Raw genomic sequence first — 22,797 nt, 5'->3', positions numbered from 1 at the left:
TGGTTAAATATCTTGCCTTTAATAGATGGCAACGAGCCCTGGAAACGAAACCGAAACCACACAAATTATCCAAAACAATGGCCACCTCGAAGCTTCTAGCTTCCCCCTTCCGCAAAACCCTAACCACCTCTTCCTTCTTCCGCCGCTTCTCCACTGCAGCGGCACCGCCGCTTCTCCACTGCAGCGGCAGAAGCAGTCGCGCCGGCATCAGAACCCGAAGATTCCATGACAATAAAAGGCGTGAAAATCTCAGCTCGTCCTCTCTATCTCGACATGCAAGCAACATCTCCAGTAGACCCTAGGGTTCTCGACGCGATGCTCCCTTACTATCTCGCTCGCTACGGAAACCCTCACTCACGGACTCACCTTTACGGCTGGGAATCCGATCAAGCCGTCGAAACGGCCCGCTCTCAGATCGCCGATTTAATTGGCGCGTCGCCGAAAGAAATTGTCTTCACTTCAGGAGCGACGGAGTCTAATAATATTTCAGTCAAAGGAGTTATGAAGTTTTATAAGGAAAAGAAACGACATGTCGTTACTACTCAGACGGAGCATAAGTGTGTTTTGGATTCTTGCCGGCATCTTCAGCAAGAGGGTTTTGAGGTTACGTATTTGCCTGTTGGGAATGATGGCATAGTTGATTTGGAGAAGCTGAAGGGATCGATTCGGCCGGATACTGGGCTTGTTTCGGTGATGGCGGTGAATAATGAGATTGGTGTGATTCAGCCAATGGAGGAGATTGGGGAAGTTTGTAAGGAGTTGAATGTTCCATTTCATACGGATGCTGCGCAAGCGTTAGGGAAGATTCCGATTGATGTGGATAAGTGGAATGTGAGTTTGATGTCCTTGAGTGGGCATAAGATTTATGGGCCGAAAGGGGTTGGTGCTTTGTATATGCGTAGGCGGCCAAGGATAAGGGTGGAGCCCCAAATGAATGGGGGTGGACAAGAGAGAGGGATAAGGAGTGGGACGGTGCCTACTCCTTTAGTCGTGGGAATGGGGGCAGCCTGTGAATTGGCGAAAAGGGAAATGGAGTATGATGATAAGAGGATTAGGGCGTTGCAAGAGAGGTTGTTGAATGGTGTTAGAGCTAAGCTTGATGGTGTTGTGGTGAATGGGAGTGTTGAGAGGAGGTATGCTGGGAATTTGAATCTCTCGTTTGCTTACGTTGAAGGAGAGAGTTTGTTGATGGGCTTGAAGGATGTGGCTGTGTCAAGTGGGAGTGCTTGTACGAGTGCTAGTTTGGAGCCTTCATATGTTTTGAGGGCATTAGGGGTGGATGAGGACATGGCACATACCTCTATTAGGTTTGGAATTGGGAGGTTTACCACGGAGGAGGAGATTGATAGGGCAATTGAGCTCACGGTGCAGCAAGTTGAGAAGTTGAGGGAAATGAGCCCGCTTTATGAGATGGTAAAGGAAGGGATTGACATTAAGCAGATTCAATGGGCACAACACTGATTGGATTAAGACTAATGCTATGAATATCACTGTGGGGTAAGCAAGGAGCTTGCGATGGATCTTCTGCCATTAAGAATAGCTTGTTGGGTCAAGTGTATGCTGAAGAGATGGGTATCAGCATCCAGGTTCTGACTTTATGATTTCAATGTACATGCCTTTGAGAACTTTCGTAATTTATCTATGATAGAATTTTGGAACTAGTTATCTTAAATTATACTGTCTGTTTATTTTGTCTAGACACTCTTCTTGACACCAAGAGCAATAAAGCGTGCTTCTAGGTTGATGTACTAGTTATTTTCTAATGGATGGATGTATTTGTACCATGATGATTTTGATAATGTTCCAGTTTGTGTTGGTTGGTTTATACTTTTCGTTTGCTGGTTTTGGAGTTGAATGCCTGTTAATAATCCTCAAAACAAAGCACTGGATCTGATTTCAAAATGTAAATTAACTCATACATTGGATAAATGCCCAATTTACCAATCTTTATGGTCTAGATTACATCAAATACTCTTATTTTGTCCTTGGCCTTTAAATATTAATTCTAGCTAATTAAATGAGAATTAGTCCAAAGTTAGAAATGCAAGTAAGCTCCTTGGTTTTTCATGGTCTATAGATGGAGAGGGGGGTGTTGATCCGAGACATGTTTCACAAGTCCCTACGATCTATGATGACAGAGGATAGCCCAACCCTTTTTGTTACTAGATGGAAAGATTGCGCTCATCCAAGCCCAAGTTATTAGATTTTATTTATTTTTATTATTAAACTTTAATTTTTATTATTTTGTAGTTAGTGGGTTTTAAGCACAGATTGGATTAAGATTAGGAATTTATTATTTATATGTAATTTTTTTGACATTACAATTTTTTTTTGAATTGAATAAAATTCAGAGTTTTCCAACTCAATACTTCTCTTTTCTAGCCGTTTTTTCTCTTTCTTTAGCTTCCTCTTCTTAGCTTCTTTTCTTCTTATAAGGCTTCAAATCTTCTGTTGTTCCTTATCACTCTCGATATTGAATGATTTCATTGTATGTCTTTTCTACATATAGAGAAGTCTTGGAAGCAACTGATATAATAATTTATAAGGCAGTTATTTTATTCCATGCTGGAGGGCACATGCTGCAAAATACGTGGAGAGTGTAGACCCATACAGACCTGTATTCATTCAGGTTTGAAAGCAAAAGCATATGCTTAGAGTCTCAAGCGAAAGAAAATCTAATGGCAATTTAAATCTATTAAAGTTCTGAGAGGCAGTAGATGAGAAAACATAGCATTGCCTCTCCAGAAAATCTAGAAATGTGTCAGGGCACCTTTTGAGTAGCTAAGGTATTGTTTGGAAATGCGGTGGAAATGTATTCTTAAAAAATTTAATTTTTTTATTAAAATTTAATATATTTTGAATCATTTGAATGTGCTAATATTAATTTTTTTTTAAAAAAATAAAAAATATTATTAATATATCTTTTAATACAAAAAATTATTTAAAAAATAATTATAACTACACCAGCTATACCATACAGCAAATATGCTTAGGATTTTCAAAGTTGGTCATTATTACGATGCTAATGGTGAGCCCAACTTCTTAATTATGTTATTTTTAGCTGCGCATGCTCAGCTCATTTTTTTTCTTGTATTTTCTATATGGTTATTTTTTGAAATATTTTTTAATTTATAAAATATATTAATAATATTTTTTAATTTTTTAAAAATTATTTTTAAAATCAACACATCAAAATAATATAAAAATATTAAAAATATATTAATTAAAAAAAATTAAATTTTTTTAAAATATTTTTCAAACATGTTATCAAACAGCTTGCGCATAAAAGTGTTTGTGTGGAACGCCAGAACAAAATGTAATTGACGACTTGTACAGCTACTTAGATTCTCGCATGATCCCTGTGCTCTATAAAAATCATTTTCAATGCCATACAAGCTCTTAATCCAAAAAGTGACTCCATGGTTACAAGAAGCTGCAAGCAGTTCTGGGAGCTATCATGATGTGCCCTGCAAAGAGTTGATTGCTTTCTCTCTCTGGGTCAGTATTCGTATGGGGTTATTTACAACTCCACCCACCCCTCCCCCCCCCCCCCCCCCCCCAAAAAAAAAAAAAAACTTTTGCGCTGTTGGCACCTTTTCTATGTTTATCCACAGAGAGTTAACGAAAGCATCTTAATTCATCAGATATAAAGCAATCAGCACAATAGTTTTCTCTTCGAATAGGAGTTGCTGAGGATTTGATTGCTGTTTATGTTTTCTGTGGTATCCATATGCATGTTAAAACATGTTCTGAACCTTAAACTGGACAATAGAATTAAATACAGGTGGCCTAACTGATCATCGTGCCCAAAAAGTGGAAATTTTTTGTACAGCCAATGTAACAAAAACTCCAATGTCGTCTACTGTTGATTTACTAATAACCTGGCAGACAATTAGAGGAATTAATAGAGACAACAATGGTGCATCTTTGTACTAATTAGCTAGCCCAAAAACATTGTTGACATTGGTTTAATTAATTAATTTTAATCAACATTTGATTGATTCAGGTATGCTTTAGAATATGGTGTGTAAATACTAGATCGAGGTTGATCCTTCTAGGAGCAGAAACAAAACCAGGTAACTGTCTTCTCATTTTGTGCATGGACAAACACTGCACAATCATCTTCCTACAAAAAAATCAAACCACTTCCATTTCGTGATTTAGTTGTTGTATTCAAGTGATGCTATAATTCAAGTGCTTTTAACAAACATTGCAAAATAATATCGTTTTACACTCAATCCAATACTAGATACTCCTGAAATAACATTTCATATCCTCTTCGTACAACTACCGCATAGCATGTTTTTCCATCAACGTGTGTTATATTTGTATTCCTACCCTTAATTGTGAGCTCTTTCCTTTATAAAATCACCATCACCATCAAAATTAACTTCCCCTTTAACCTGGAGCAGCACTTTTTCCATCTCATATTAACAACTACATCATTACATAAGGGTCCTGCTCTGAGATGCTTTTGTCACAAGCATTGCTTTCCTCTTTATGCATTGATTCCATTTGAAGCTTCCATGCTTTCCCGAGTCCTGCTCTTCTTACTCTCTTCATTTTTCCTCTTCTTTCTTTTCTTCTTGGAGTGACTCTCTTCAGCAGATTGGTCAACATTAAAAGTCCTGTATATGTTATTTTCAGTCATTAGTATTGCAAATCTGAAGTAGACAGAGAAAAGAAATCTGCATGCAACAAAAGAGTCACATCAATTCCCAAGATCCTCAATGAAAATAATGGATAGGAAATTGCAAATGTACATAAATATCTGTTCAAGTTTTTTTTCTTCCTTCTTTGTGTTCATTGGGAGGCCAGAGAACAGCTCTCCCGGTCTCAAAATCTCTCCTGTCCTGGATGTAAATAAGTTTAGATCTACATCCCTTAGTATGCAGCCAAGTGACTTCACTATCTAAACTATCTAGCAACAGAGAATTTCTTCACGAGTTAAAAAAAAATGCTCTTCACGATTCCAGAAATTGATGCACGGTCTTTGACAAAAAAGAACTGTACCTATATGCCATGAGTTTCGGGGGGAAAAAAAAGAGAAAAAAACAAGATTACTTCTCCTGTGTCAAAAAAAGGCCACTCACCCGTAGTACAGATAAGCCCCTTGGTACCACCTCAAAGCAAGCTTTTGAAGGGAGTTTAAAATGATCAGGTATTGTGCATACATGTCATGTGCATGTGAGTCTACTTACCTTTGACTTGAAAGAACCATGGTATAGAGAAGCCACTTGGTACCACCTCAAAGCAAGCTTTTGAAAGTATTTTAAAATGATCAGGTATTGTGCATATATGTCATGTGCGTGAGTCTACTTATCTTTGACTTAAAAGAAAAGACAAGAAAAGAAAATAATGCATCGTAATACCCTACGAATTAGTACAAAAACTATTGTTTCCCATCTACGATGTCCTGGGTTTATTCCCCTTGCCTATTAACCTGAACATAAATTTCTAACCTAAATAACAGGCTAGCATCCACTGACAAAGGATCTCAAAAGCAATGGATAAAACAGGAATCAGAAGGTTCCACATTGAGATATTCAGTACTCACACAAAGCTCTGTTGCTTCTGATTTTGTTCCTCTTGCACAAACACAAGAGGGTCTAAACTGGTAGACTTGTCCTCATCTTGCTTGCCTTCTTCCTCTTTAATGGTGTTATTGTGGCTGCCACTGTGAGTCCCAGGAATTTTCTTATCTGCCCGTTCTTTCCTTTTCCTCTTTGGCTTTGCACCATTTTCATGCTCATCTTGCACAGGCAGTTCATGGTCATGGCTGTCAGTCTTGAAATCATCTTCCTCGCCTTCATGCTCTTTAATGGCATCAAGAACTTTCTTATTTGCATGTTTCCTTTTCTTCTTTGGCTTTGTAACACTTTCAGGGTCCAGCTGCGTGGGAGGAAGATTGGAATTCCATGGCAAGGCAGCCCTACTACAAGAGTAAATCAGGTGAAATCAATAAAGCAACAAAATAAACAGGTCTATTCCTAATTAAGTTGTAATGAACTAGTATGAGCTGAAGAAGAGAGATAGCATGTATTGTTGTGCAGATAACATAGAGTAAGAGGCTAAAACCAATAGTACTGACTCATCATCTGCTTGCTTCTGATTTTCTTTCTTCACCAATAGCATAGCCTGCCCCGTGTTTTCAGCTTTAGCTTCATCTTGGACTTTATCTTCTCTGACAACATGGAAATCAAAATGACTGTCAGCCTCAATATGTTTTCTTTTCCTTTCCTAAAGGTTTTGCACAGAACTCAAGCACACAAAAGGGATAGATAAATTTAAATCTTATAAAAATACAAACTTTATTGAAACATTTGATTTAACAAAATACCCTCAGTATCTATTTGTTATTTTACCCTGAGGAAAAGATCAAATAGGCCATCAACGTCTCAGATTCTTTAGCTATGTTTTATTATATTTGGATATAACTTTGAGAAAAATAAAGAAAAGTAGACAACTAAACAATTCCCTATATCACAAACATTCAATTTAATACTATATCAAGTTTTCAATGATAACTTGAATGATGCACATGCCAAACCAACTAGTATTTGATTTGTGGGGGGAGAGGAAGGCGTGTAATATGAATGTTGCTGTGACATGTAATGCAGAATTGCACTAACTCATCGTTTGTGTCCTTTTGATTTCCCTTATCAGTCACCAGCATATCCTGCAGAGTGTTTTTAAATTCATCATTTTTTTCCTCGTGACTTTCTTTATTGGTCACCAGCATATCCTGCAAAGTGTTTTTAGCTTCAGCCTCATCTGACTGAGCTTTATGCTTGTAACTCAAATGATTGTCAGCACCAAGACTTTCCTTCTCCTTTGCGTATTTTTTCCTTCTCCTCTTCAGTTTTTCAACATTTCTACAGATCACATGAGGATTTCAGTGAGAATTGAGCAAGATCACCTCCCAGGTGAAAATATCAGAGAAGAATAAAAACAAGAATCAGGAAATTTATTTACTCACAAATCCAATCTTAGTGCAAATACCACACACCAAAAGGAGAAAGAAAAAGAGAACGGAGAAACACAAACAGGGAGGGTATGCAGACCTCTGAGGCTAGCCAAAAAAATGGATGTCATAATTCATAACAGTAGTCATCCAAAATGATTCTTGGATGCTTAACAGTACATTAGATAAATTACAAACAAAGGGGTGTGCTGATGCTTTCCATATGTGAAAATACATTAAAACACGTACAGGCTTTCTAATTTAAGCAAAATATGCATTACTTTATGATTTGAGAGAATCCTCTTGTACATGATGGGCAGATCCTTTAAAGTTAGCTAGCTTGACCAAAAAAATTATACCTTACCAGGAAAAAACATTTTAGATTAGATGGTTTCAAAGCATGAATTCTGTTTGTTGGTTTTCAAAATGATTAACCAACCTTGGGTATACCTGCAGTGTTTGATCTTGAAATCTGGCTCACAATTTATTAGGAGAACGCAATACATTTCTTTGTCCTCTAAGCCCCATGGTCATTGAGGATACCAAATTCAAACATATACCTACATATATTCATATCATGAACCTGTGATAAGATTCTGGAGACAGTTATGAAACTTACTTGTCATTTGTAGTCTTCTGGTCTTCTTTAGTCACAGGCAAATCTAGGTCCAATTTGTCAGCCTCTGCTTCACTTTGGATGGATTTCTGCTGACCAAGAGCCCTGCAAAAGAAAAAATCATCTTCAAGTGGTACCTCCTCCTTGTAATGTTTTTCCCTCTTCTTAGATTTTGCATCATTCCGAGAACCCATATCAGATGAAGGTAGGAAAGAATGGTGATCATCTATCTGCCTGTTTGAGTACATAAACCAAGCATAACATATGGATTAATAGGAAGACTTACAAGCAAGTTAACAACTAAGTAAATTTTATACATAAAACGAAAAATGCTACAACTAGGGATTCCACAGCACCCTTACCTTTTGGACACACCTAAATTAGCTCCCGCATTCCCCTTTGATACAGTGACCCAATTGCCATTATCTTTCACCTTCTTCTCGCTTGTTTCACCTTTTTCTTTCTCACATTTTTCAACTGCTTCTGATCCCATGCCTTTTACAGCAGATTCTCTCTCGTGGAGGAAGGAAATAGGCATCTTATCTTCATCATCAGATTCAATGAATTGGAATTTCTTCCTAAGGCGTTTGTGGCTGCCCTTACCATTCTTACGTTTCTTCTTATCAAATATCTCTTCAACTAATGGTAAAAACAGCATATTTAAAACAGCAAAACATCAAAATAAAATTGATTAAACATCATCCTCATTGGAAAATAGAGTGCAAGCCACTATCAAAAGTTGATAACATTGACAAGATAAGAGCTACACCCCTGGATTCTAATATACAGAAGCAGAATGTCTGGAAGAAAATGAGAAACTTTTAAATTAACAACACGTGATAATAAACTCATTTGATTGAGTGATCTCTGCAATCAAATTCTAGGGAAGATCATAAATTGAATCGATACAATACAGTAAATTACACTACATGAACATAAACCGCCCCAGCTACCATTCCTCGAACTTTAGCATGAACAACACTCATGATAGGCAAAGTTATAAGGATAGGTCCTAAACATGCAGCCCCAAAAACAAGGAACCAGATCAAACACAAATTCATAATAAAATCCCCCAAGACAAAGAAATCAACTAGAATTTAACCCAAAATCAGGGCATAGGTATTTGACACAGTTTTATTATAACAATTTGAAATAGATAGACATACCTTTTTAGGTGCATGTAAAATAACACAAATGTTATAATACATATGCTTAGGAGTTTAATTTATGGCCTTAAGGGTTCTATTATGAAACAGGTATAAGTAAGCTTAAATCTAAATTACAGATATGCATTTTCGTTCTACCTATCTATTTCAGAAAACTAGTTTTCTGCAAACCCTAATTTAGGTGGTTTTTTCACCTCAAGCCTGGTAATCTATTACTGTTTTTACCATGAAACTACATCACAGAAAATACTGAACAATAAGCGTATCAGCCAAGAACCTTGCAAGCACGTGTGCACATGCATGCATCATTGAAGACAGCTGAAAGAATCATTTAAATCATACATAGATAGCATGTCTGAAGTTTAAGAGTATTTATAAGATAGTACACTTCATTTACTCCATGAAATATAGTGGTTTATTCTTACTGAAACAAATGACGTGAACGCTCATAGCAGCCCAATGCAACTCAATTCAAAGCAAAACCAAATAGTCCATGACTTTATATAGCATGCCAAAAGTACTCAGCATACAACCGCATGGAGCATTTACATGCATAAACAAGAAAGGAAATGTACAATAGAAGGCTGGGAAGCCACTGGATTGACCTTAACTCGGAATTCATGTTTGTCAGAATTCCACAATTTTTTTAGAAAATCTTTTGTTTTAATTTGATGCTTTGCAGTATTGTGCATCATCATCATTTTTTTAAAGGTTACCTTCGCTGCTATAAACAGTGGAAGGTGACATGATCTCTGGATCTTCATCATCATTAATGAAACTATCCTCGTATTCATCTTCATCGCTGCCATTTGCAGACCTTTCTGTCTCTGTATCTGCAATATCTTCTCCATACGATTCTCTAAAAATTATAGAATGAGGGAGAAACAAATAATATGTTGATGGAAAATATACAACAAAATACATAAAAAGGAAGGTACTTTTACATGGAAGGGATAGATGTTACTCTCACTTTTTTTTCCTTTTGAATTTTTCCAGTAATTACAGCAAGTTTAAGAAAAAAAATTAGTTAAAATATATAAAAAAAATGTTCAATTAAATTCAAGTCTATGCAATATATAGCAGTAGACCAACAAAAGGATACGTCTCATCATCTGGATGAAAATGTTGACCGCAGCGGCCACCGAGATAGTAACCAGTAAGATGAACACTCCGAGGACCAATAACTGAGAAAATAACTTCAACTGTCTCCTCGAATTCCAGATGCAATTGGGATATCTCAGTCTTTTCAGGAAACAAAGAACAAAGATATACGGGACTGGAATTTCCTACATTACACTGAACCACACTGTTCTTCATTGAACTACCAGTCCCTAAAGTTGCCTGAGAAACCATAAACAACACAAGAAACTATCAAATATAGGAAACAAAATCCACTCTCTTCTGTAAAACATCAAAATTTAACAACTTCAAATTTAAGCTATATAGAAAAGATCCAGTTCAGAAAACATGAAAAAGAAAAGAAAAGAGAGCATCTTTTTTAAGTACCTGTGAAATGTGGAGCCTTCTTCCATTATTCGGTGCATGAATGAATGGCTTTCCGGGTTTCACTTCAATCCCTGCCAAAACCCCCAAAAAATAAATCCACCATTCAGAAACCAATCAATCTTTCTTCTTTTTTTCCCTTTTAAATTAGAATCCAAAAAAAAAAGATGAAAATACTAGAAACCGCCCCCAAAAATAGGTGGACGGACTCCATTCAAAAGGAAAAACTAACCCCAGAAAGCCATAGCAAAACGAAATGCAGAGATTTTTTTTTCTGAAGCTTCGATGTATTAACTATAGAAACAAAGCCTGGCCTGGATGAAGTTACAAAGAGAGAAGAAGAAGAAAGTTGAGCTGCTGGTTTCTTAAACCCTGCCTGCGACGCTAGGAGGGAGGTGGGGGGGGGGGGGGGGGGTGTGGGGGGGGTTGGTGGGGGGGGGGGGGGGTGGGGGGGGTGTGGGGGGGGTTGACAAAATTCCCTTATCAGCATAAGAGCATATAGATACTCTATTTAGAACAAATTCTGTTTTTACTTGAGGGGGGGGTGGGCGTTGGTGCTGTAAACTACACTCAGAAGCCTGTAATATATTCTTCCTAACAATTTTATCCTTCAGTTTTCAGATATTACAATTTATATCCTTTTATATGCTTTGTTGCAAATTTGAAGGGGTCATTGTTAGAGAAGCATGGAGGGATGAAATTGTTAATTTTTCTAGAGAGTAACGTTGTTGAACAGCACATGTAATGTCAAATGTTTTGATTTTTTTTTTCTTAAAAAAAAAAATATGAGACATGCAAATTGAAAAAGTATAGCTTAAATTTAGGAAGAGTTGTTCTCAATATTTTCATTTTATTGATACAAAGGAAGCAACTGCACGCACGCACATACCAGTTTTTGCTATTTTTCAAATAAAAAATAATATTCAAATACTAAAAATAAATTAAAAAAAAAAACTAATTAGAGCTAACTCAATGCAAGATGGTTCAGATTATCTGACTTGAGATATTAAACTTGAAACAATCAAATTAGAAAAATTATGAAATTTAATTTTTATAAAATTAAATATTAAAAGATAAAATTAAATAAAAAATTTATAATCATAAATTATTTTTAAAAATAACAATTTTAAAATTAATAATCAAAATCACTATCATAATATCATTACTACTATCATTATCATTATCATTATAATTATCATTCTTTTTACTACTATCACTATCCATTACCATTATTGTTGTTGTTGCTATTATTACCACTATCACTACCACCATAATTATTGTTAACATTACCATTAGTAGTAGTAATATCAATTTTTTCAATATTATTACTATTTTAATAATCATTGTCATTGTTATTATTAATGTTATTGTTATTACTATTGTCATTATCACTGTTATTATTAGTATTTTTACATCACTATTCTTCTTATTCTCTCCTATATTATTATTGTTATCATTATTATTAGTGACAATATTGTTATCACTGCAACCATGATAACAATTACTACTATTATTATCACCACTAATATTATTATTATTATTATTATTATTATTATTATTATTATTATTATTATTATCGGTACTATCATTAATAATATTGTTACAGTCATCGTTATTACTAATTTAATTATTATTGCTAATGTTGTTATCATCAATAATAATATTATTATTTTCATTATAATTTTTATAATCATCATTATTATATTATCACCACCACACTTATTAGTATATTTTTAGCATCATTATTATTATTAGTATTATCATGATCATTATTGCAATTATTATTACTATTATTATCGTTGTTGTTGTTGTTGTTCTTGTTGTTATTATTATTGAACAAAATAAAAATTATAAACTTGATTTGAAAGATAGAATTCAAAACTATGAAAACTTAGAAAAAATGGCTAAGAAAAACAATAAGAAATCAATATAAAAAATACCAACTTAAAATCATTATTATCATTGAAAAAATAAAAATCATAAACTTAATTTGAATGATAAAATTGAAAGATATAAAAAATTTGACAAAAAAAAAATTAAAAATAGAAGAACTGAAGTGAAATATCTTATATATGTAAATTAAAAACCAATGATTAAATTAAAAATAAAAAAAATTCAATAAAAAAAAACTAAAAGGTCTGAATTTGACAAAAAAAAAACAATGAGAACCATAATGTATTTATCACAATAGGAGAGAGAAATGAAAAAAAAAAAACAAAAAATCACTAGCGATACATGGGCCACAGGTGGAGTACATGGCGGAAGAAATTTTTTTATTATAAAAAACCATCAGGCACACTGCGTAAAATATGCAACAATTCTAACATATTGACATTTTCTCTACAAGTGTTAATAATTTTCTCAATTAAGAAATCATTATTTAAAAAAAGAATTTGCGCTACATCCTCAACCAAATTTACAATGAATAATATGTGTAATTCAATTATGTATAAAAAATAAAAATATTTAAATACCCATCCCTTTTAGCCTTAGATGGTTCGATCTTTACATACAAATAAAGCTTTGACTAGACAAATACCTCTCTTGAAAATAAAGTCGAATTGGTCTAAACATATGTACTATCCTTGAGAATGCTTTTTTTTTTTTTACTTATGGGGTATTTTATTATTAAAAAAATATTGAATTAACATAAATACTTCTAAATAAATCAATAATAATAAATTCATGAAAATACCAGAATAACCCTAGGCTAAAGACATGAAATTTTTTACAAGAACGACAAAATAATTGTTATATTAGCGCCGTGTATAGTAAAATATAAGAGGGGTCAAATCCACTTCACACAATATACAACCAAAATTATTTATAATAGATATGAAGAAACAAAATCCACGTACATACTACTGATCATCAATATTTTTGAAAACTCTATTGATCATAAATATCCACGCATAATGACAATGATGAAATTGAAAAAGGTGTACAAACTTTTTGATTTTTTTTAGTATACTTGCTTTTATTTTTTCCATTTAAGTGTATAAATGGTCAATTTTTTTTTCTAATCAAGTATTTCTTTTAAATCCTATCAAATTCAGATTAACATGTTTAATAAGTGTGCATAGACATTTCATTTTATTTTTAATTTGATATGTACATATTTATCACAATAGCTACAGATAAATATAATATAATATAATATAATATAATATAATATAATATAAATATTATAAAGATAAATATGATTTAAAAAATAATATTAAATATAAAACCCTATAAAATAATTTCTATCCAAATCAATGAAATTTTTATGAATCTATAAGAATAAACATAAACTTTTATATCAAAATGAATTGGTGTTAAATTTTAGATTTATTTGATATGAAAATATTCTATTAGGGTTTTATAGATATTAAAATATTTTGATGAGATTTTTTGTATTGATATTTTTATATAAGGAAAATTTGATGAAATAAAAGCAAATTCTAACTCTAAAGTTAGTAAAAATGACAGATGAAATAAAAGATGCTAGAATTGAAAAATTTGATGGGACAAATTTGAGATATTAAAAAAATATAAATTGAAGACTATTTATATAGAAAGAAGCTTCATTTTTTTTTTTTATTGGGGAGCAAACTAAAGAATATACAAGAAGAATATTGGTTAATTCTTGATAGACAGGTTTTGGGCATTATCTAGCTATCCTTATTAAAAAATGTTGCTCACAATGTTATATATATATATAAAAAATCCACTGTAAGATTAATGGAAGCCTTGTTTGGGATGTACAAGAAGTCTTTAGCAAATAATAAAGTGTACTTGATGAAGAAGTTGTTTAACTTGAAGATGATAGAAAACACCTTTGTTACACAACATCTCAACAACTTCAATACCATCATAAATCAATCGTCATCTATTGAGATTGAGTTTGATGATGAGATTCATGCACTCATTTTGCTAACTTTAGTTCCAAACAGTTGGGAAGGTATGAGAACAACCGTAGGTAATTCAGTAGGAAAATCTAAACTAAAATATGATGATATTCGAGATTTGATTTTGGCTGAAAAAATACAAAGAAAATACTTAGATAAAAGTTCAAGTTCAGGTTTAACTCTCAACATTAACACTCGAGAAAGGAGACAAAATAGAGGCTTATCCAAAGGCATATCAAAATTAAGATCTAGAAGTAAAAGCAAGTCTGGACTCAGAAAGCAGGTTGAAAGTTGGAATTATGGCAAACTTGGTCATTATATGATGAATTGCACAAAACTAAAAAAACCTGAAGTTGACTCTTCGAATGCTACCACAAATAAGGTACAAGATGCTCTAATTCTTATTGTACAAAGTCCAATTGATAATTGGATTCTTGATTATGGTGCTTCATTTCACTGTACACCATAACATGAAATGATGCAAAACTATGTCGTTGGTGATCACGTTGTAGTCTATTTGGCTGATGGACAACCAATGAATATCGTAGGCATAGGAGATGAGCAAATCAAGACAATGAATAGATCTATATGGAACTTATAAAATGTAAGACATGTTCTTAGATTAAAGAAAAAGCTAATCTCTGTTGAACAACTTGACAATAATGGTTATTCAATCCTTTTTTTTTCTGTAGATTTATGGACAATATCAAAAGGAGCAATTGTTTTGACTTGTGGAAAGAAAACCGGTACTTTGTATATGACCATAAGATTTGCAGGCATTATTACCTCTACTGAAGTAAAAAATCAAGAACAACTATAGCACTGTAGATTCAGCCATATAAGTCAAAAGAAGATGAAGATACTTCAATCAAAGGGAGAGTTATTTGAGTTAAAAAATTATTGATCTAGACATTTGTGAAAGTTGTATTATTGAAAAACAAAAAAAGCTCAATTTCTTAAAGATTGGCAAGACCTTAAGACCAAGAAAGCTAGAATTGATACACACATATTTATAGGGACCTTCTCTAGTGGCATCCCTTGGAGGTTTTTGGTATTATGTGACTTTTATTGACGATTTCAGTAGGAAAATATGAGTTTACTTTCTAAAAAATAAATTTAATGTGTTTGAAACATTCAAGAAATGGAAGGCTATGGTTGAGATTGAATTGGGTTTGAAGCTGAAATGCTTGAAATCTAATAGTAAAGGAGAATACATTAATGGAGGTTTTAAAAATTATTGCGTTGTCAATGATATCAGAATGGAAAAGACTGTTCTAAGCATACCACAATAGAATATAATTGTTGAATGGATGAATATGATCATCAATGAACGAGCTAAAAGCATGAGGTTGCATTTAGGATTACCTCAAACATTTTGGGCCGACATAGTTCATATTGCAATTTACCTCATCAAATATGAATTATCAATCCCTTTGAAGTTTAGATTGTCCAAGGAAGTATGGAGTGGAAAAGAAGTACAACTCTCTTACCTAAAGGTTTTTTGGTGTGTTTTATATATTCGTATAGATTCTGATGCTTGTAACAAACTAGATGTCAAATTTAAGAAATATTTCTTTATTAGTTATAAAGATGAAGAATTTGAATTTCGGTTCTAGGATGATCATAATAAAAAGATTATTAGAAGCAAGAATGTGATCTTCAATAAGAAATTTTTGTATAAAGACAAATCAAGTGTAAAAATAGATATGACTGATTTAGATATAAGTCAACAAAAATCTGAATTCATAAGATTAAAAGGGCTTTATGATGTTACCGAGTAGAACAAAGATCAAAAGTCTTTAAAAGGGCTTTATGATGTTACCAATGTTTATGTTCACAGATCTTCAATGACTGTAAAGGTCCACTACGGTTCATACTTTTACTGAATTGTATTTTGTTGATAGATGGTAGTGAACTGCAAACTTATAAAGAATCATTACAAGATGAAAACTCAAGTAAGTTGGAGTTAGTCATGAAGAATGAGATGAATTCTTTATTGAAAAACAAGACTTGAAAGCTAAGCACACTACCTGAAGGAAAGAAAACATTGCAAAACAAGTGGGTTTACAAAGTAAAGATTGAATATGATGGAACCAAACGGTTCAAGATAAGACTTGTTGTAAAAGAATTTCAACAAAAGAAAGAGATTGATTACTCTAAGATATTTTCTCTAGTTGTAAAGCTCATAACAATCAAAGTTGTTCTAGAGATAGTAGTTGCAAAAAAATTATATGCAAAAAACATAGCATTTTTTCATGATGACTTAGAGGAAGACATTTATATGCAACAACCGGAGGGGTTTGCAATACAAAGAAAGGAGAACAAAGTCTGCAAGCTAAAGAAAAGCCTATACGGTTTGAAGTAAGCTCCAAAATAGTAGTACAAAAAGTTTGACAACTTCATGTGTAGTTTAGGATACACAAGATGTCAAACTAATCATTGTTGCTATGTCAAATATTTTGACAACTTTTACATCATTCTACTATTATATGTAGATGATATGTTGATTGTAGGATCCAGCATTGAAGAGATTAACAAGTTGAAATAACAGTTGTCAAAATAGTTTGAAATGAAGGATTTGAGAGTTGCTAAACAAATACTTGACATGAGAATCATTAGAAATAAAGACAAAGACATATTAAAGCTTTCACAAATAGAGTATGTTAAAAAGGTTGTCAACAAGTTTAATATGGATAATGTTAAACCAATAAATACACTTTTAGAGAATCATTTCAAGCTCAATAAAAACCAGTCGTTAAAAACTGAGCTAGAATGTGGATATATGGATAAAATTTCATATGCCTTAGTTATTGGCTCTTTGATGTATGCTATGGTCTGTATCAGACCAGACATTGCCCATGCAGTGGAAGTTGTAAGCCGAAATATGAGCAATCTTGGAAAACAACATTAGAAGGCGGTAAAATGGATCATAAGATACTTAAAAGATTCCTTAAATACTTGTCTTACTTTCACAGCTGGTGGTTTGAAACTTGAAGGTTTTGTAGATGCTAATCTAGTAGGAGATGTTGATAATAGAAAAAGCATTACAAGATATGTATAGACTCTAGGCGACACTACTGTTTTCTAAACTTTTAACTTGTAAAAGATTGTCGCTCTTTCAACAATAGAAACTGAATATGTTGCAGTCTTAGAATTTATAAAAGAGATAATATGGCTATAGAGTTTCTTAAAAGAATTAGGCAAGATGAATGGAAATGATACTTTGTATAACAATAGTTATAGTGCAATCTTCCTTGCTAAAAATCCAGCATTTCACTCCAGGACTAAGTATATTCATATCAAATACCACTTCATCTGACAATTGCTAGATGATGAGCAACTAATGCTAGAAAAGGTCTATGAAAGTAAGAATCTAGTTGACATGTTAACTAAACGAGTTACACTTGATAAAGTGAAATTATGTAAAACTTTATTTGGTCTTCAAGAATAAAAGATAATTTCTTTGTTTGTCTCCAAGTGAGAGATTGTTAACAAAATAAAAGATAATTTTATTATTTATCTCCAAGTGAAAGATTGTTAGCAAAGTGGAGATAAACAATGTCTCACCTCCATCATATGCAAGTGGGAATAACTAATCTCCCATTTAGCACATGGTGGAGGTTTAATTTAAGGGATAAATCATGGCATGATTTATGACTTTTGCTCTCAGCTTAGTGCGTATATATGTATTCAGTGAAGAGCTGCGTGTGTAGAGAATATAGAGAAAAGAAGATAGAGAGAGCTTGAGTAAAAGTGAGTTGAGTAAAGAAGAGTTTTCTTCTTCTTTTTGTTTATATTGCTTTTTTTATAGATTAATATAAATCAATAACTTCATGGAGTAGACAAGTTATCGAACCATGTAAATTTATATATTTAATTTCTAAAATATCCTAATAAGAAACCGTTAATACCATGTTAAAAAAAATATACAAGTTTTCTTTCTTTCTTCCCACCATTCTCTTCCATCTCCACGGGTATGACCACCTTGGACAAGCACCTCGTAAGCTCCTTTTCTTGTTCGTTTTCGGTTTGTACTTGTAAGGAATCCAAACTACATAGTATCAATCACGCTTCTCAATCTTTACACAGCGACAAGAATGGTCATTTCCACAATTCTTGTGATCGTGCCTTGCATTTTTTGTTTGAGAAGCAATCTTGTGATGAAGCTAGAGTGAAATCTGCATCTATATTGGAGAGTAATCTTCACTCAAGAAAGCATCCAAGTCAATTTCTTTTATAGGATACTAGTTATTTGTGAAATGTGACACCCCCTTTGAATTCTGGTCCTAGCATAGATCATTCTTAAATAATTCAAGGCCGATAGTCCCTGAAATAAAAGTGGGAATCTTGATAGTATCCTTTCATTACTATACATAGGTTTCTTTCCAATTATTCTCACTCGAAACATGTCAGAAGCTTGTGTGTGTAGTGGTGTTCCTCTAATTCTTGTGGTGGACACATGACAAACATTTACTGGAACAATCTTGGTCATATTTAACCATCGACAAAAGATTTGAAAATCCTTCTTCTTTTCTTTTCGCCAAAATAAATGTACTTAACATTTTAAATAAACAAATTTATCAAAAGGAAACAGGTCGTCAGTCCCCAAAGAGAGAAGAATAATACTGTCAAGTCATATAATCCTCTCACACTGCAGGGAGCTACACACAAAGTCTCTTCTCAGTTCTCCCAGCAGCTCCAGTACAGAACAGAAGCAGAAATTAGCCTCACAATTTGCAGCTCGAGGCTTCATCTTGGAAGCTCTAAATTTGTCACAATGTAGAAAGAATATGCTAGAGGTGTTGATAAAACTGGACTGTACGTCACTAGTCCTCTGGTTTAGTGTCCCCTTCTGGTTGCGTCTGAAATGTTGTCTTTTCCAAGTATTCTTCTTCAATGGTTTCTTTTAGAATGAACAGCCTTTGTATAATTACGGGCTGAGACATCTGCTTGGCTTCCTTAATGTCAGTGTCCTCCTTATTGAGATGGTATGCATCGAGCATTATCTTAATCCATTTGTGCAGCTCCTTGGGAGTCCTACACAGCAACAAAGAGGTGTTAAAGGATGTTATACATTAAACCAATAACTGAATCTCTTGAATCACAAGAGAATATGAAGCTCTTACGAGTACAAAGCATAAGGATCCTTGGCTTCATGGTCATCACCTGGAGAGAATGCTATTGCCAACGCTGAGAATCGCTCTTCAGGATCTGCGATGTTCAGCAAGTGCTTGAGGAGCTTTATTTCTTTTGGGGCAATGCTCCTAAGACTGCTCTTCATGGCTTTGTATAAACTATACATTATATCCTTCACCTGAAATCAGAGTCCAAGGCATTAAGCCGACAGTGGCTAGTGTAGCACATAAGTGTTTATGTCAGCCAGTTCTCAAGAAGTGAATAACAAAAGGAGCTTGCAGGAAAACTGACACTTCATTAATTAAGGTTTAGAATGCATCACTAAAGAAAGAGTCGAGCAATCAGATCATCAATAGGACGTGCAGAATTTATTTTCATTTCAAAACCTAGGATATTATCTGAATTTAGAATTGGTTCAGCACAGATTCTTCATGAATTCCAGATTCCCTAAACTGAACTAATTTTGGCAAGTCACGGAAATGCAGCACTCTTATTCTGTGTCATTTAATGCTTCAATAGTTCTAGACTACACATAATAATCCATGATAGTTAGCACGCAAGCATAACACTCAGTAGAGGCCACAAAAAGAGAAAATATTGTTTGAAGATACTGAAATTGCAAACAGGATTAACCCTATAGGGTTGGCTATTGGTTAGGGCTTGCTTGGGTTGTGTGGATTAGGCACATGTCTTAGGTTTGCTTCCCACCACTGCCAGGTGGCAATTCCATTTTTATATCATGTCAGTGGACTTTGGTCCATGATTTACCAGGTACATGTGGATAGACCAGTTTGCATGTATCCAGAGAATTAGTCGAGCCCAATTGCCCAGATACCTTCATCATCAAATAAAAAATACAAACATGATTTAATTAGTTCAGTTTCTTATCCATCTTCTTCTGGAAATATACAATTCTAAGTAGTTACGCAAAAGATCCTCAATACAAGATTCACAAAGATTTTACCTCATTTTTCACACTAGCGGATTCTTTTGCTGCCGCCCAAGCACTATTTATTAATAGGATCAAGGAAGAGTCAAGTTCCTTTGCCTTGGCTAGGCTTTTGATCTTTTCACATGCTGCATCCACTGAAGAAGAGTTAAGGATATCATCAAATTTGGCCTGGGCAGCATCTAATGTCTCCAAACTCTCCAATGTATTATCAAAAGCACTGACAGCAGACATGCACTTAGCCACTAGCCTAGCTACTCCTGTTCAAATCACCAGACAATAACATTAGATGGTTGACTTCAAGCAAGAAACATGAGCTCATTATTCTAATCATAAGACCTCAAACAAATCTTGGCAGGCATTTACGCATGATTTCCACTCTGGTTCACATATTATAAGCCCATTATTATGCTTGTCAAGGTGCTATAACCTTTACCTTTTGTACAAAATGTTCTATCATTCTATGTACTCTTTACTTTGGAACATCCATAATTCTTAGTTATTTGGTTTTGCATCTCTGAACAACTCCAGGATATGTCATTTCATTAATTAATCCATTCTCTCAATTCATGAAAAAAAAAAACAAATTATATTAGAAAACATAAAACAAAAAATAAAAGCATGATGCATTCACTTTATTTTTTAATCATTCTCACAGCAAACGGACAAGTAAGGCAGTCAGATTGGGATTATTCTGAATGACTTTAGTATAACAGAGTGATATAGGCGGATATAGTTCAGATTATTTTGGTTACTATTCTAACTCGTTGCATTAATTTGTGATTACATTCAAAACAAATTCAAGCTAGGCCTCATTCTCTGGTAAATAACGGCGTCTCTATTTACTCTAAAAACATATAGGCTAACAATAGCATCCTCAAAATGACCAACATTTCAGTATTTATGTGCATATAGAAGAGTTCTGTTAGCATATGATCAAACTATCCTAGCAAAAAAGGGGTTCCCATGAACCATGCAATTTAGAGTAAAAAAATGTGCACAATCCATCAAAATAATACACATCCCAAGTGCTCTTGTAATTACCATCACGGTCCTCCAAGGTGTCATAAGTTTCAGAAAGAAGAGCAAGGTAACGAAAGAAGTCCCCAGTAAAATCCTTGCGCCGTTTTGCAACAATTGCATTGAGGTCAGTTGGGTTATCTTGAATCTCCTTGAGAAGTTTATCATGTTTTTCCATATCTTTATCAATCTGCAATGTTTATGCCTTAGTACACCACAATCCAAAGAGTCTCTAACCCAAAGGAGTATATAATATATACATTTATCCAACTCTTAACCTGTTATACACTCATTTAAAAGAAATCAGATAGAAACAGAAGCGAAACCAGGTTTCCCAATTGTATATTTCTCTTTTTAAGACACAAAAACATAAAAATCTTCTTTTCCCCCTAAAATTCAGAATATTTTATTATCAAAACACACCAAGTAGGAAACAACAATCCTGGGAAACAAATCAAGAACAAAAAAAATAATAACACATATCAATTTCCTTTGTTTTACTAAATTTTTCCAAGTAACAGGGACAAGAGGTAAAAATGATAGATGCATCATTATTTTACCTTGTTAACTTTAGAGGCAAGTGAAATTAACCTTTGCTTCATAGTTGGATCAGTCTCTCTATCTGCTCTTGTTTTGCACCTAGTGTAGAAACTTTCCTTGTACTTATTCCACTCTTCCCTGAACACCAAATACTTTCTCCATTCCTTAACCCTAGGCTTCTCATTCAAAAACACATCAATTACCTTATCACAAAATCGGTTCATGCTGTACCCTTCTGCAACTTCCACTTCCACAGGCACTTCAGCATTTGCTATGCTACTATTTGCTTTCAAACCTGACACAAAAGATAAATAAGAAATATTAAAAATCTAAATCCAAGTTAAGATTTTGAATGGGCATTTCTTCTCGAATTGACAACTAAAGACATGGGTACTTACAGGTTTTAAAGATTTGAGTGGCTGCTGTTTTATGTCTGTGGGTTGACACTGAAAGGGGGGTTTTGAGAGTTGTGGAGGGTAGTTTTTCATCATTTAAAGAGGAGAAGAAGGTGTTGGTGGTTTTGAATAGAGCGGGTTTGGTTATAGAAGATGCTAAGTCCAATTTCATGAAGCTGCAACAATTCTCCATGGCTGGCTTTGAGTTTGAGCAGGGCGGAGAGAAGCCACAACTTCGAATTTTTTTCTCCGCAAGTGGATAATATTAATTGATATTTTGTTTTTGATAAGTTGAAAATATTTAATTCCGAAAAAATATTCTCGTTTGTTTTCTTCAGACAATCATTCCCACCTTTCTTCAGAAAATATATATATATATATATATATATATATATATATATATATATTTTAATACTAATTCCCACCTTTGTTTTCTTCAGAAAAAATATATATTCTTAGTTTCCTATATTTTAGGTTTTTTTTCTTTGCTGGAGCTATGTATTTTTTGTTTTTTGCTATCAAAACCCGTATTGTATAAAACTTTGAATTTTGCATGATTTGGTGGTTCTATTTGATTCCTATAAAGAAGAGCCTAATTAAGGGGGAAAAAATGTTAAC

The 22,797-nt window shown here is 33.6% G+C and overlaps 3 protein-coding genes and 1 long non-coding RNA gene across 10 annotated transcripts; 2 read left to right on the top strand and 2 right to left on the bottom strand.

The window, feature by feature from the left end:
- Positions 1-21: 21 nt before the first annotated feature.
- On the top strand, positions 22-1,806 carry NFS1 (nitrogen fixation S (NIFS)-like 1). Its single transcript, XM_011032921.1, has one exon. The coding sequence runs from the start codon at positions 226-228 to the stop codon at positions 1,459-1,461; it is 1,236 nt and encodes a 411-aa protein (XP_011031223.1). The 5' UTR covers positions 22-225; the 3' UTR covers positions 1,462-1,806.
- A 2,372-nt stretch (positions 1,807-4,178) lies between these two features.
- Positions 4,179-10,645, bottom strand: LOC105130423 (peptidyl-prolyl cis-trans isomerase FKBP43-like). 2 transcript variants are annotated; one of them, XM_011032919.1, is made up of 10 exons: positions 10,482-10,645; positions 10,253-10,323; positions 9,849-10,087; positions 9,463-9,605; positions 7,943-8,219; positions 7,584-7,814; positions 6,633-6,875; positions 6,092-6,184; positions 5,558-5,935; positions 4,179-4,628 (listed from the first exon to the last, which is right to left on the bottom strand). In XM_011032919.1, the coding sequence occupies exons 1-10, from the start codon at positions 10,492-10,494 to the stop codon at positions 4,499-4,501; spliced, it is 1,818 nt and encodes a 605-aa protein (XP_011031221.1). In that variant the 5' UTR covers positions 10,495-10,645; the 3' UTR covers positions 4,179-4,498. The 2 variants fall into 2 exon arrangements, with proteins under 2 accessions (XP_011031221.1, XP_011031222.1); XM_011032920.1 differs by having other exon boundaries at positions 5,558-5,932.
- Positions 10,646-18,077: 7,432 nt separating this feature from the next.
- LOC105130421 (endoribonuclease E-like protein) lies at positions 18,078-22,466 on the bottom strand. Of its 6 annotated transcripts, none has more exons than XM_011032913.1 (7): positions 22,183-22,466; positions 21,805-22,079; positions 21,269-21,434; positions 20,240-20,484; positions 19,266-19,453; positions 18,957-19,176; positions 18,078-18,168 (listed from the first exon to the last, which is right to left on the bottom strand). In XM_011032913.1, the coding sequence occupies exons 1-6, from the start codon at positions 22,370-22,372 to the stop codon at positions 18,966-18,968; spliced, it is 1,275 nt and encodes a 424-aa protein (XP_011031215.1). In that variant the 5' UTR covers positions 22,373-22,466; the 3' UTR covers positions 18,078-18,168; positions 18,957-18,965. The 6 variants fall into 6 exon arrangements, with proteins under 6 accessions (XP_011031215.1, XP_011031214.1, XP_011031213.1 ...); XM_011032912.1 differs by having other exon boundaries at positions 18,078-18,270; positions 18,964-19,176; XM_011032911.1 differs by lacking the exon at positions 18,078-18,168 and adding an exon at positions 18,614-18,886 and having other exon boundaries at positions 18,917-19,176.
- Positions 20,494-20,800, top strand: LOC105130420 (uncharacterized). Its single transcript, XR_843233.1, has 2 exons — positions 20,494-20,708; positions 20,748-20,800. It is a non-coding gene; the product is annotated as an uncharacterized LOC105130420 (long non-coding RNA).
- Positions 22,467-22,797: the final 331 nt, after the last annotated feature.

The sequence above is a fragment of the Populus euphratica genome, unplaced genomic scaffold (assembly GCF_000495115.2).
Source record: "Populus euphratica unplaced genomic scaffold, PopEup_1.0 scaffold21.1, whole genome shotgun sequence".
In the NCBI taxonomy this organism is placed as follows: Eukaryota; Viridiplantae; Streptophyta; class Magnoliopsida; order Malpighiales; family Salicaceae; genus Populus; species Populus euphratica.
This window is presented reverse-complemented; position numbering and strand designations above follow the sequence as displayed.